At 40.9% G+C, this 14,938-nt stretch overlaps 1 protein-coding gene across 3 annotated transcripts in view; it reads right to left on the reverse strand.

Annotated features, from left to right (window-relative positions):
* The window catches only part of Cfap20dc (CFAP20 domain containing), a 218,539-nt gene extending 204,680 nt beyond the window's left edge, over positions 1-13,859 (reverse strand). For 2 of the 3 annotated variants that reach the window (XM_076931532.1, XM_076931531.1), the window contains exons 1-4: positions 13,568-13,858; positions 11,385-11,474; positions 8,795-8,888; positions 1,053-1,125 (exon numbers count right to left, since the gene is read on the reverse strand). In XM_076931532.1, coding sequence (XP_076787647.1) covers positions 1,053-1,125; positions 8,795-8,888; positions 11,385-11,474; positions 13,568-13,588 — 278 coding nt within the window. In that variant the 5' untranslated portion in view covers positions 13,589-13,858. Of the gene's footprint in view, positions 1-1,052; positions 1,126-8,794; positions 8,889-11,384; positions 11,475-13,567 lie in introns of all 3 variants that reach the window. The other variant, XM_034498162.2, reaches the window with a different exon arrangement.
* Between the last annotated feature and the right edge of the window lie 1,079 nt (positions 13,860-14,938).

The following is a 14,938-nucleotide window of genomic DNA, read 5'->3' on the forward strand; positions in this document are numbered from 1 at the left end:
TCTGCAGAAACCAGGAAGTGGTACATAAGAGCATCAAATGATGCTTTGGTCTTCTCTCTCTAAGAACTATTTTAAAGAATGCTGTGGCTAGGGAAGATGATAAAAGAAGATCTTATAAGTTCACAGGGGCTTAAGGTTGAGTAAAACCAAAGTGTATTGTATTCCATCGGTCTAAATTTTACTCAAGAAAACAAGGCTGTGTCTGAAAGCTATCTGAATTCAGATTCTTGGGCAACTTAAAAGTCACTGATTTCCTAGCTGGTGCAGAGAATAATTAATAACTCTCATATACTAAGAATGTGTTCTCTCTCTCTCTCTCTCTCTCTCTCTCTCTCTCTCTCTCTCTCTCTCTCATTTAGTTTGCATTAAACATTGATAAAGCTAGAGTAAAACTGTCTTCATTAGAAACTCACTTTTGTCCAGAAGAGAAGACAAATGCCTGAGCTTAAACTGTGTATAGCTTTTAATTAGAAACAAAACATGTAATGAATGTTTATTTAAAATGCATAAGTTCATCAAGAAATCTTAGAAAATATCCAATTCTGTATAAGCTACAAATTAAATATTATTTGCATTACTACTGTTATCTCACACAACACATAGTTCAACTGACTAAAAGTATTTTTTTTTCACTTTTACTAAATAATCTTGCAAGGTCAATGAAAATAAACAGACTCCCAGCCATTTCTACACTCGCAAAACAAACCAATGTGTCAAAACTACAGTAAATAGTATTAAGAAGTCTTTCAATCATAGTAGAATTGGTAAGCCAACTATAGGTCTTCTAAGACACAGGACAAAGTGAAATCATAATCCATCACATCTTCTGAAACAGGTAAGACCTGCCTTCTTTCTCCCAAGGAATGATACAGTACAGCGATATCCAAGAAATACAATTAAATTATCTTAATTACTTCACATCAACCTGGTAAGTCACTACTATTTATTGAAAAAAAAAAAAACCCTGCCACTTGCAATTAATGTTTGTACTGGTTCAATTGATCAAATGTCTAATGTACATAAAACATTCAAAGAGGTCCTGTATATCTTACAGTAATTCAGTGGAGAAGTCCTGTCCCAGGGGTATGTAAATCTGAAGCACAAGAAACCTCTGGATCAGTCCAACTAGAAAAGAGAGGAAAAAATATATAATGAAATGTTCAGGCCACTTGTATGTACACAAAAACAAACAGTCACTGCAGAACTTAGCACGACAGGAGCAGACAGGCCTACAGTAACACATGCATGATTTAAAACCTGACTAGAAAGGTGAAGACTCTGATGACAACTGAATCAAACATCAACCAATGCTGCAATTTAAAGTCCCATTTGGGGCGCTGGTGAAATTTTTATGAAAATCAAACCCAGGATTTTTATACACTCTTTTGTTATGCCATAAGAGAAGGTGAGCACATAATACAAACACACAAACACAAGAGACACACATATAAAATTGAACTATAGATTGTCATCAGCGTGGCCATAAAAACGTGGCAATTATTTTCACTCACTGACAGGTTTTATAGTCTTACTAAACAACTCAATAAAGACGAGCAGCTCTCGAAGAGCGACTCTAATTATGACAAGTGCATCAGGAGGCTCAGTGAGGCAGATCTCGATCATACGGTCTTCAGTGAGCTGGGTGAAGGAGCAGTCTCACTTACAGTCCCCTTTGTTAACATGCTCTTAATTAATTCTCACTGAGAACTGAGAGCTTTTATTCCCTATAACTAGTTTCATATTAATAAAAATATTTGCAGTAAAACCAACCCTCCTCGCATTTTTGATAGCTGAAGTCTGTAACTGCTTAAACAAAGTCAGTTGATTTTTACAGTTTCTCTACAACAGGTCACTCAATTCCTTCCCTCTAAGGTTCTGACATTCTGATTGATCTCCGAATTGACTGTGCATCTGTGTTAATGCCGTCCTTCTGAGGGTATTGCTAGAAGTAGGAAGTAGAAGAACTTGGCAGGCAGGGCATACAGGAGATCCTGGGTTCAAATCTTGATGAAATAAAAAATGACAACAAACCCCACAAGGATCACACCTCCTGAAATAGACAGGTTAGGAACAAATCTGCATTGGGTACAAAGGATTGTGTAGAACATAGAGATGTCTTTAACTTTGTCTATGACCCCCAAAACAGAAACAATCAGAAAAGAAGACTTTAAGGAAGAACCAGGTGTGACTGTGGTCCTATGCAATCCTGCAGTTGGGAAACAGAAGCAGGAAGATCAGGAAGTCAAGGTCATCCTCAGGTTCAGAGCCTGCCTATGGCTGGAATGCTTGCCCAGTGTGTAGAAAGCTTGGTTTAGTGTACACACACACACACACATACACACACACACACACACACGCATGCACACACAGACACAGAGAGAAACAGAGACAGAGAGAAGGACACAGAGAGACTGAGAGACAGAAAGACAGAAAGACAAAGAGACAAAGAGAGTGAGAGAGAGAGAGAGAGACCAACAGACAGACAGACAGACAGACAGACATAGGACTCTAAGAAAAGCAACTGATTTAAGGTGATGATATGTTTTATTGATTCTAATAGTAAGCTAAATAAATTTAAATATTTTACTCCAGCAATACAATCTTGATCATTTTATACAAAGACTTTCTGGTTTGTGACTCCTAGTGTAAACTCTTTTACAGCATTCCTGAGCTACATATGCCACGTCTATGTTTTATCCCAAAATTTTCTATAAACGACCACAATTGGCCAAATATGTTTACTAATGCTTATTAATATTTCCATCAACTTATACAAGAATAACTTCTTTTAAAATACCAAGTTCATAAATGTGTTCGGAGAGAAATTCTAAGGTAAGCAAAACAGAAATGGGGAGAGGAAAGTCTCTACCTTAGAAAATTCTCTAGGAACGTGTTCTACCACAGTTACAGACAGACCCAGTGTGGCAACTAGAGTTCTGACCCACAAAAGCACAGTGAAATGGGAATGAGGTCACTTCAGATAAGCCCCGTCAGCCGGCCTCTCTGGTCCCTCACACTGATTGGTCTACATGAGTGTAGTGCCATTTCCACAGTGGCCTCAGCTGTATGGAGAGCTTGGAGAACACCAGGCCAAATGAAATCACCCCTTTAAAAGGTCCCTAATGTATGCCACAAAGCTCATGGAATCAGCATTGCTCCCTTCAAACATAAAGAGGCACATGTAAAAGGACATTTTTAGAAATGAAAGATTCCTTTCCTCTCGACAAGGGACTCTGCCATTCAATATTGTCTCTCACACACCAAGGCCCCAGTTTCCAAAAGCCTTTCATGTGTGGCGATGGTCTCACAAAGATAAGAGAGCTTTGATACCATTTGACAGGCAATGCTAAATAAACTGCACTACAGTATATGTTCCCCTGGCCTAGGACATTTAAACCGACTTTTTGTGTATTTAAAATCACTCCAAGTAATACTGAGTATAAATACTATTAGCTTAAAAAAATGTCCATCAAGTCCATAAAATAGAAATTCCTTGTTAAAGGGGTAAAGCCCCTATTTCTTTTTCTTTTAAATACTGAAAAACATGCTCAATTTGTAAAATGCCAATAGTTTTAAGCAGTGGTTTTACAGGTGTTTCGTTAGAGCAAATGACAGATTGCATACACCACATATATTTTACAAGGATTATGTCATCCAAGAAGCGAGATGAGGCCCAACAATTAGTCCTCCTCACTGCCCAGAAAAGTCAGGATGAACTCAGTCCATGGTTCCAGTCTCAGCCTTAGCACATCTTTAATTTCCTTTTCATCCCTAAAAGTGGGTTAATAATTTCCATCTATACCTCAAAGAATCATTTGTATGAATTAGCTTTAGCATTGAATGAAGATTATTGACCACACACTGTTCACAAGACTTGCTGTAAAGTTTTCATAGTGAGACTGGCATAATCTGTGGCCTCTTGGATTGTGCAATACTGTTTCACAAAAGAGAAGGCTAAGGGTTCCATGGCAGAATTTAACCCATAGGTGCCTGAGGGGATGTGGCTGGTCAGTGAAGGTAGTCTTCAAGAAACAACCCAGGAACTGAGCTTGGAAGAACAAGCAGGAATTGGCCAGGCGAGGGGTAGGAGTGAGAAGAGAGGGAAACAGACTGTAGGTGGAAGCTGTTCATCTTATAATGGAGGAGGGATGTTCACGGCTGGAATGAACCTCTAAATGTTCAGTCAGCTGGTGTAAGACACTGAAGAGGGAAAAAAATAGATGTGAAATCCAATCATTTGGAGCCTTGAAGTCGTGAAAGACACTGGCCAACCTAAAACCAGTGGGATGCCACTCATTCATGAAATTCTCCAATACAGATTGACTTGATTGTGTGCTAGGTAAACAAGTCAAAATAAACTGTTTCTGTCAGTGGAATTCACTTTCTGAAAATGGTTGGGGAAACAATGACACCTCTAAGCACTGCATTGTCATCAATGCTGCTCAAGACAGGAGGGCCGGGCAGTGAGTGGAGGAGGGCTGGGCAGTGAGTGGAGGAGGGCCGAGCAGTGAGTGGAGGAGGGCTGACACACAGACACAGACTCAGGTGTGACCTGAGTACATGTCAGGTGGGTCTCACTGCAAAAATGACATCTTGGTAAAGGCTTGGAAAGAGGAGAGGAAAGAGGCTAGATTTCAAAACAGCAACACGACTTGAAGGGGTGGAACACAGGCCAGAGAAAGAGTAATGAGAGAGAAAGCCAGGGAGTTGAGAGGGAACCAGACAGTTTATATTCCCACTGAAAAGTTATTTTAAGAAATGCGACAGTTTTCGGGAGAGGAATTACACGGTTCAGACGTCACTCGTAACTGAAGAGTTCTACTCTGGCTAATTTGATGACAGACTGCAGAGAGCCCCAGTAGAGAGTAACTGCAATAATCCACGCCTGAGAGAGTGGGGTGGGCAGCACCCAGGGGTAAGAAGCAAGCAGAGATTCAATCTTTTTGCCAGTACCAACAATATCTTCTTAATGGATTCAGTGAGAGAATAAAGAAAAATAGAAGCTGGTTTACTGAGGAATTTTGGTCTCCTCAGTTGAAAAGACAATGCTATTTGCTAACAACTTAAATGAGGCAGCCTAGGTGGGAGAGGGATTCTGAGCAGCCTCGCCAGGAGCTGCACCTTCTATACACTACTCTTAGGCAGTCCAGGAAAACAGACCAGTAAATACCTGACTGCAAGACAGGAGTTTGGATGGAAATGGCATTAAAAATCCACCATCCTGAAGCTGATAACCAGGGCGTGAGCCATAGCTACAGAGCTAAATGTAAGTCCAGGGCACTGTGTCATTCAGATGGTGACAGGAGAAGAGGAAAGACAAAAGGGAACTATCCACAGTCTAGTATAAGGTAGGAAGAAGAACAAACGTTTGAGATAGCCAAGGAGGGAAGCGAGACAAGACTATCAAGGAGGCACCATCTCTCTCAGGTGCTCCCAGAGGTGATGGTGGACTGAGAACCTGCCACTGGTTTGGGAACACAGGACCATTCACTCTGCTAAGAACGTTTAATACAATGGTGAGATCAAAGTCACTTAAGGGTTTTAAATGGAGTAAGACATAATTTAAAAAGAATAGCAAAGTAGCAGTAGAAGGCCTGGGGGAACCACAAGAAGCCATCCTCATCTTTCAGAACAGCTGAACTTAGGCTGTAGGGATACAGATGGCTGGACACATGCTATTTGATTCAGATGATTCAGCGGGGAAACCAATGACTTTGAACGTGACTCTTGGCTAGAGTCCCTACTGGCTATTTATGTATGACAGTGATGCTTCTCACACGGGTAACTCCATAGAACATAGTCCATGCTCAAGGGTGCCAGAGATTTATCTAACTGGTGAATGATACACTAAAGTGTCATTACCAAGGGCAGATGCTTACAATTAGAAACTAGAAACAGAATTATCAAAGTTTCTTATTGTGGCAAATTTAACAAATGTATTGAACATCAATTGTATATCACCATGGAGTTAGAGGCTACAAGGAAGATGATTCACACCCTGGAGACATATACAGTGTGACAGTGATAGTCTGTGTCACATGCTCCTTTATTTGATGGGTGCTTTTATTTACCTAACAGGCACATGAGCCTGGGTTCAATCCCTAGCAACAGAAAACAAAACATTAAAACAAACGTCTACTGAGCCCCGTCCATGCACCAGGCACCGTGGAAAGACTTGCTTGGTACCTGACTTGTAATTTTAATTTCCATTATAAACTGCACAGATTCTAGGCTTTCTATACCGTTTCAAGCACCATGGAACACATATCCAGCTAGGAACTATGATGAAGTCATCGTTTGCTAATGACATCAATTCATTTTTAAAAAATTTAAAAATAATTATCTTTCAAGATCAATTTCTTATATTAGTTTATAAAGAAACCACAGGGCTATAGGAAGGCTCAGTAGGTAGACACTGCTTGCCAAGCTGATGACCTGAATTCCATTCCCAGAACTCACATCATGGAAGGAGAGAAGTGATTCTCCTAAGTTGTCCTCTGACCTCCATGCACACCGTGGTGCGTGCATATAGTCACACAATAATAAATAAATGTAATAACAAGTTTAAAACACAACAGATTATTTATTTAGGATTTATTTATTTAGGATTCATCAAGAACAATTTAACTCAGAAAGATTAGTATTTAGGAGCAGTCAGTCAAACTTACATAATTTTATTATGAAATCTTTTCTTGTAAGTAATACTGTCAGAAACACAAATGAACTATCGAATGTCAAGTTTGCATAAAGTGTATGTTTATTCTTAAAATAGGAATGCATAATGATAATTGAACTTAATTTAGATGCTAATTGAAAGCCACTTCTCCTCTATTCAAGACATGCTCTCTAATTTCAGTTTAACCATCCCAACCTCACACAGAAGGTCATTTTATACAAGTAAAAATAACTGTGAACTTCTCTTATCAAAACTTCCACAGAGCTCACGTGAAAGGCATTAGTGCCAGAGAAAGCACGCAAACTGTTTCATTTGTTACACTGCTGCGCATGCTATAGGAAAGCCAGATTAATTTTTAATTGCAGGGCATTGTGTAAGAAATACATTAGAAGATTCGTCTGTTTCTTCTAATTAAAAGCCATCATCAGTACATTTAAAGAGGTAATTATAATACATTAAACCAGATTTCTGAGGAAATTAAGGGAAAAATAAAGCCAAAAAAAAAAAAAAAAAAAAAAAGAAAAAACCTGAACAAGAATAGAAAGGGGGAACAGGGGAGTCTGTATTTAGTCACTTGGGTAAAGTGAGGACTCTCTCTCAGAGCCAAAGAGAAGGCTGCTAGGACTAAGTGACGCCATCAATATCATGACCACAGATGCAGAGGGCACTAGAAGGCAGCTGGATTGTCTTTACAAGCCCAACAAAAATGGCAAAAAAGATTTGCCAGCTTCAAACAGCCATGTTCCTAGAATGTATCTGTTTCATAAAGTCGATATCCTGAAACAGGTGAACTGCACCTCACTCTTGTAAGGAAAAAAAAAAAAAGCTATGTTGCACACATGCATCAGGTCACTTTACTCCCAAATACAAATGTATACAAAAATGAAAAAATGGCAGCAACAAAGCATCTGCTGCCAATCATACACCCAACCGGGGACTATGAGGAAGCCATCTTTACTTATAGCAGCAAGTTAATTCAAAAATCTTAACAATAATTATCTATTCTCATTCAAGGTTGATTTCTTATTGGTTTATAAAGAAACACAGGTACCACTCCATCTTCTATCTGTAACTTGCATGGCTCGATTCCCATCTTAGAACTTTAGGATGTCACATAGTGCTTGAAGTGGTACATAAAGCCTAGAATCTGTACAGTTTACAAGGAAAATTAAAATTAGATAAATGAAGTGTGAACAGCATGTCTTCCCACAGTACCTGGTGCCTGGAAGGTACTCAATAGATGTCCTTTTTAATAGGTTTTGGGTTAAACCCAGGCCCATGGGCCTACAGGTAAGTGCTCTGTCAGTAAGCTTTGCTTGCAGTCCCTCAATAAATGTACTCAATGAATGAAGAGGAGATAAGTGGTAAACGCAAAAGAGAACTGCCTATTTCTACAAGATATTAAAAATCTACAATTAGCTGACAGGATATAGCTCATGAAAAGTCTGGTTATACAAATACATTACATTACTCCAGCTGCATCACCTGATTGAAAGCCTAGTTTGGTGACAGCCTTAAATCCCAGCTACTCACTGACAATAGCTGCCCTTCTGGGCCACACTCTAAGTCAGCTCCCAGTGTTCTGTCTTCTTTAAAACCAGGCTGCTAATTTCCACACTGGAATCAAGTAACTACTGCAGCTGTCTGTTAAATAACACTCATATCTGTACTTATTAGATATTAATATTCCTAAAGGTTCATCAGTTATTGTTACCAATAATGTCTTATATAAATTATTTTTATCATTTTTTGTTCTTTAAGTTCATGTCAAAATTTTGCCTTAACTGCTGATTTTCTACTAAGAACTCCATGTTTGTTAGCTCACCTGTAAAGCAGTATTGTGAAAAATCCCTCAGGCAGAGTTAGGCTCAACAAATATCATTATAACAAGTGGCTACTCAAATAATCTCCTAGGTCTTGGAATAGTTCTAAATCTCAACAAGACAGTGGGGCAGGATTTGTTCTAAAGTGCATGGCATACAGCTGCTTTCCACATTAAAAATATCACGTGACTTCACACCAGCGCCTGCCACAGAAGTCTTACCAGTATGCCTGCTTCTAAGACACAAAAAGTAGTTCTGTCAAATGTTAAGGTGCCATATTAGAAGTCTTACTCACGGATTTGCTTATTCTCCTTTGGTAACTGGATTCTGTTGGTTTGGCTGCTGCCTTCCAGGACAAATACAAAACTTTTAACTTCTTTATCAAATTCCTATGGAACAAAATGAAATCAGCAGTCATTGAAACATACCTTATTTGGCTTCTTTTACAAAATTGGAACTGCAAATCAACAGAAAAGTCTCTCTCTCTCTCTCTCTCTCTCTCTCTCTCTCTCTCTCTCTCAAGAGACTTAAAAATAAACTCAAACACTGATGATGTTTTTTACCCGAGGCTCGCTTGCTGTGGATGGAACAGAAAACCACACTAACCATATGGCTAATTTCTTATTGTGTGAAAAGATCATTCCTCCAAATGAAAAAAAAAAAAAGTTCTCCAACTTCAGGAATTCCAAAGCCGCTAATCTGGTTTGGGATAGAGCTGCTTCTTTCTTCCTGTACACATCTCTATCTAGGTGCATGGCTGATTACCACCCCATGCTGCAGCAGAAGAAAGTACCTAACCAGTGCTGAATTCACACTGCATGTTCTCGGCTTTCAGAACTAGCTCAAATGGAATTAATTATGTATTATTCACATCCCCCGTGACTTTCAAAATTCTAAATATAATTTATTTAAAATCAATATAAATTAAAAAGTAACAATTAAGGTTATCTAAAAAGTTAAGCAAGGGGGCTAGAGAGATGGCTAAGCAGAGGAGAGCAGTTGTTACTCTTCTAGAAGACCCAAGTTCAGTTCCTAGCACCCATGCTGGACAGCTCACCACCACCTATGCCTCCAGGGGGTCAGATGCTGTCCTCTCACCTCCACAAGCACATACATATCTGTGGCATATACTCAGACAAACACACATGTAAACATAAAAATAAATCTTCTTAAAAAAGAATTCTGTAATAAATATGTCCAGGTAGTGTCTATTGTAATAGTATCCCCTATGCATTTGCAATGAACATACATGGACCAAGCGTATTATTAATTTTACTTATGTGCACATTGGGCCTATATTTAAAATCTTTCAATAGTCTACCCAAACTTTCAACATAGCCACAAAACACTTATATGCTGGTCTGTACCCAACTCTTCAAACATAACCACTTCCCACTGGCACCAGCAGCTCTCTCAGTTCCTAATACAAGGATTATGTTTGGACTACTCTCTCTGCTTGGAATGCTCTTCTATGCCCCAGCTTCACTTGAGGCCTGGTTGACTCTTAGCACTTGCGTTAGTTATTCTGGGCGGCTGTGATGACATATCCAACATAAACAACTGAAAGCCAAGCAGTATTTATCGTAAGGTCAGGGTTTCATAGGTTTTAATCCACAGTTCCTTGGGCCTATGAGCCTGGGCAAAATATTACAATGGTGGCATCATTGGTGAAAGAGCTTCCATTGGTGCATACTCGCTGAATGGCCCTTCTCCCTCATTCACAGTACCACTTAAACAACTTTCATCCTTGTCCTTCTATGCCTTAATGTTTCCACCTATCAGAGGGGCGTGTAGCTATCTATCTCACTAAGGTATTTACCTTATAGAACATTGTGCAGTGTGTTTAATGTCATACTTAACAAATATTAAAAACTTAATGGTAGCTTTAAGTTTCATCAATAGGTATTCTTATTCTTCCCTTGAAGGCATTGGTCTCTTGCTTCTAAACGAGAAACAAAGAATATGGATGGAGACAGAATTTCAGGTATAGTTGCAGCAGGAAGGACTGGCTTCCACCTGATTTCCCTAGGAAGTGGGGGTGTCAGTTTCTGGTGAGTGAGAAGGGCATGCCCTGGTTGTGGGATGGGATTGAAAATCGGCCGTTTGGTGGTTGGAAAGCATAGATAATAGGCAAAGCTCATTTTGGAGATTGACAAGAACATAACAGGATAATTTTCCGGACTATTGGGGTTGGATTTATAGTGCTGTCAATCCCAAAGCATTGAGACACCTAGACAGAGGCAAAGAAAGACTAGGAGGGAATCTGACAGGGACTGGCTAGGCCGGTGTCATGACACGATAAAGTAAAGGCATTCAAGGAAAGTGACTGAAACATGTTAGTGTCCTCAGCGGAGAGAAAGAGAGAACTCAGAGAAAGTAACTAAACCTGACATGAGGGAAACAGAAGACTGTGTGGCCTGAAGGTCCCGATCAGACTGAAGAACAAATACGGCAGAGTAGACCTGAACAAGTGACCTTAAGAATCAAAGATTGAGGTCAGAGAAAGATGTCTCTGTGTCTCACTTGGTAATTTCAGAGGTCCTGCTATTTGTGGCGACGAGGCGTGGACTGAGATGGGAAGGGTAAGGCTGCTGTAGAATGGAGGAGGGCATCAGAGATGATGAATCAGGAAACCAAGAGGTCCAGGGCTTAGAAAGACTTTCTCCACTAACATCAAAGTCAGCTAAAATGATGAAGCAGGACCCAGAAGACACAAAGCAGTGACACACTATGTGGCGGTCTTAACCAGCTAAAGAGCCAACAGCATGAAAGCCTTCGCGGGTGAAAGAACGAGAAAATCAGTTCTGAAGTCTGACCGAGGCCTCTTTGCTCTATAACCTCTCGTATTTCTTCCCAGGATGCTACTCTTAATTTCTAACACTTACTTTCCAAATCACAGATGGACTGCCCAAGATCTTCCATCTCGCTCCAGGATTTTTCCCCTGAGCGCTAAAAATTTCAACAAATGCGCCTCCCTAGAAAATAAGAACAAGAAATGCAGAGTGAAATACAATGCGATGGGAGAAACTGTATCCACCACAAGGAGTCTAAAACCAGTGTTCCAGCCATCTGTCAGTTAACAGATGCAGGAAGAAACAGTATCCCTGATTTTATGCCTATTTTATACCTTGGCTGTATATTAAAGCCACAGCCCTTGTGATTTGGGTCACCTTAGTAGTGAATTAGTACGGAATTCACTTTTAAAACCATGATAAACATCAATTGTGCCACAGAAATATTACAGATGGGGCTCACTGACCTGACATGAACAGTATGGATCAGATCTGCAAAGTACTCGAAAAATACCAGTCTAAAGGGCTCAACCTCAATTTGTGAACTAAGCCAGTACATTTTTATCATTATGTGTGATTATAAACTTAGCAGTCACACTGACTGGGGCTCCATCCATACTTTCTTTTTAACTTTCTGAATGTGGAGCTACTGAATGTCGTGATTTTTTTTTCCCATCTGTCAAATGATGTTTGGTGATCCATCTGTGTTGGATCACACAGGCTAGCAAACATATATCAAGGACAACACGTGGCATACGCAAGGACTTAATAGTGCCATCGAAGACTTATCAATAGAGGGGAAACGTATCTCAGACCCATTCTTCATAAGGCCCTGGAAGGACTGGGCTAAATGAAGGGGGTTCTTACTGAACACCTCTGCAATATCTTTTAAACAAGTAAAACTGGAGACAAAGAGGAAGAACAAAAAGAGTGTTTTCTATAGAGTGATTGTTACCTACTATAAACTCAAGATCACAAAGTCATACTAATATAAAAATGCTAAAGATATTGCTAACTGCCCATATACTCTGCTCATAAAAATGGGGGTATTAAATGATTATCTCCAAGGAAGAATTTATTGAAAAATTTGAGAAGCTAAGATGAAGACTAAATATGGCTTGAATTACAAGAAGCACATGAAAAAAAAAACTGTTGGTTTTTTTGTGAAAACTTACTACCTTTTTCACTTCAGCAAATTTTGCCTCAGACATCCAGACAATGTCTCCCTTCATATTATGTGTAAAACTGTATATGCTACTGCTTCTAAGGGCAGGTCATTTTGCTATAAAGTTTAAGTTTGAGCCAGCTGGGTTTATAACCCAGCCAATCTTTCCCCCCACTTCTTTTCCTGTCTCCCAAATTGCCCACAGTAGGCATCTGTTATTTCATAACTTTATACTTGATCTACATGAACTAAGATTAAATGAAGTTTATTTTAAACCGTAGAATATATTTCTAAAAAACGAGGCAAAAGAACTGCACACAGTGCTTTAAAGACAAGTAACCGACCAAGAGGTGGAGCCTGGGGGATGGGCCACTGGGCACTCTGACAATAGTCAGAGTGAATAGACAAATGAAGATGCTCTATAGACTGCCAATTTCAAGGTAAGTAAGAAGACCTAGGGCAGGAGAGTTGGTGCAGAAAACCATTCAGTGAGCTGAAAAAAGGAAGCCATCCATTGGACAAGGTGATTGAACTCTCAGAAGCAGCCTGTCCAAATGCAATCCTTGGATCAGACTTGGTTGGGAGTTGCTTTAAAAAGTAGACCCGCTAACCCCATCTACACATCTTCATCTCCAGATCCAGACAGAGGGTCAGGAAATCTGTATTTACTCCCCAACTAATCCTGATGTACATCCAGGCTGGAGAGTCACAAACAGGAAAAAGAACACAGCACACGTGCTTACTTTAATTCTGGGTTTAAAAGGATTCATTCTGGAATTCATTCATTCACTTTTTTTTATTTAGCTCTGCGATATCAGAGGGCATCAATAATGAAAACCCCAGGTGTTTAACAACTCAGGATTTCTGGGTCCTGTGCTCAAGATTCTGATTCCGGGTGTGTGGAGTGGAAGAGGGTCACGACCTGCTCTGTAATCAGAACCACTGATTTTGCACTGGAAAGCACTGAGCTGGAAACGTGCACACCTCAAGGTCACCACAACTTATTCACTAATTATTTTTCATCCCGGGAGTGGAGGCTTCACACCTAGAATCACGGACCAGCTCACCCTGGAGGAGGAAGCCAGACAGTGCGAAAGTCCTTTTGGGTTACCTGGTACTCATTTTTGAACATTCCCGCAGAGGGCCCTGGGTTTGGCAGGCACAGAGTTTGTCGGCTGGAGATAGACCGGCAGAGCCGGCTCTGGGCCCCACTGGCTCGGGCTCGCCTCGGTACCTCGCGCCTGCAGTCAGCTGAGCCTCCTGCCGCCGACCCGCGCCATCGTGGGTCCCGCCCGGGTCGCCGCGGCAGGGGATGGCACAGCGGCCTGCGGGCTCCGCCGGCGGAGTGACTGCGTGTAACCTATGTGACCGCCCAGCAGCCACCTCCGGGAACAAACCGACCGCGCCCGCGGGAACCGCGCAGCCCGCTCCGGGGCTTTGCTGCTGCGCCCATTGGCTCCCGGGAGGCGCCTGCGCACTGAGCCCTTCGGAGTGCTTTCCCTCTGGCTAGGCTGAGCCATTGCCTAGGCAACTGAGGGACTTGTCCACCTGTAACAGCTCTGTAATTCATTACCCCCCAAAAGCATAGGGTTACCTAATCCAGGGTCTAACTCGGATCTTGTATCTTCACACCGGCTCTAAGTATTGTAAACTTTGGTAACTGCTGTTTGCTTGGGTAGTCTTTGGTTTATACACTCCCATACTTGGGTTCTTTGAGAAATACCAAAATGTAATAAGTTTGGGAAGGTCTAGGGAATGAGGGTGTTTATTCAAGGGCATTGGACCCTTTCAAAAGGTAAGGCTTCTTTAATCAAAGCAATATACACTGAGGTGAGTGCTCCAGATACGGTGCTGAGAGAGTAGCTCTGAAACAGTGGGTCCGACCTGCACCCCGGTTATAAGTTGGGTAAGAAAAGCAGTAATTAAATGAATGCGAAAATAATCTCGACTTGGGCTGAACGCAGTGAACATAGATAGGGAACAGCACCAAAGAGAGTTTTAGGTTGCTGTGGATATTGTAAGACGTTACCACAAAAGTGGCTTGAGAATGAAAGAAATTTATTCTCTTGTAGTTCATGAAGGAGTCTGAAGGCCTGAGGAGAATCCTTTTTGGTAATTATCCCTTGGCTACAGCTCACCAATCCTGTCCCTCCTTCTCCCCTGTGTGTGGACCTTGTAGTCTCTAATGAGAATACATGTGAAGTTAGGCAAAGCCTTTATTAGTTAACCTTTTCCGTTGCTGTCACAAAATACCTGACAAAAGCAACTCAAGGAAGGAGAGTAATCCCTTATGGCAAGTGCATTTAACCTGTAAGCCCCACCTCCCCAGGGACCAGGTAACCTTCTGGGATGCTGGGAGTTGTAGTTCTTTGAAAATAAGAACCGCTCCATGGAAAAAGTAAGGTGACCTATATAGTTTGTTCTCTATAAACCCTTGCAACACTTGTCTCAGGGCCACTCACTAGGGAAATTCCAGGTACTG

The sequence above is a fragment of the Arvicanthis niloticus genome, chromosome 3 (assembly GCF_011762505.2).
Source record: "Arvicanthis niloticus isolate mArvNil1 chromosome 3, mArvNil1.pat.X, whole genome shotgun sequence".
NCBI lineage: Eukaryota > Metazoa > Chordata > Mammalia > Rodentia > Muridae > Arvicanthis > Arvicanthis niloticus.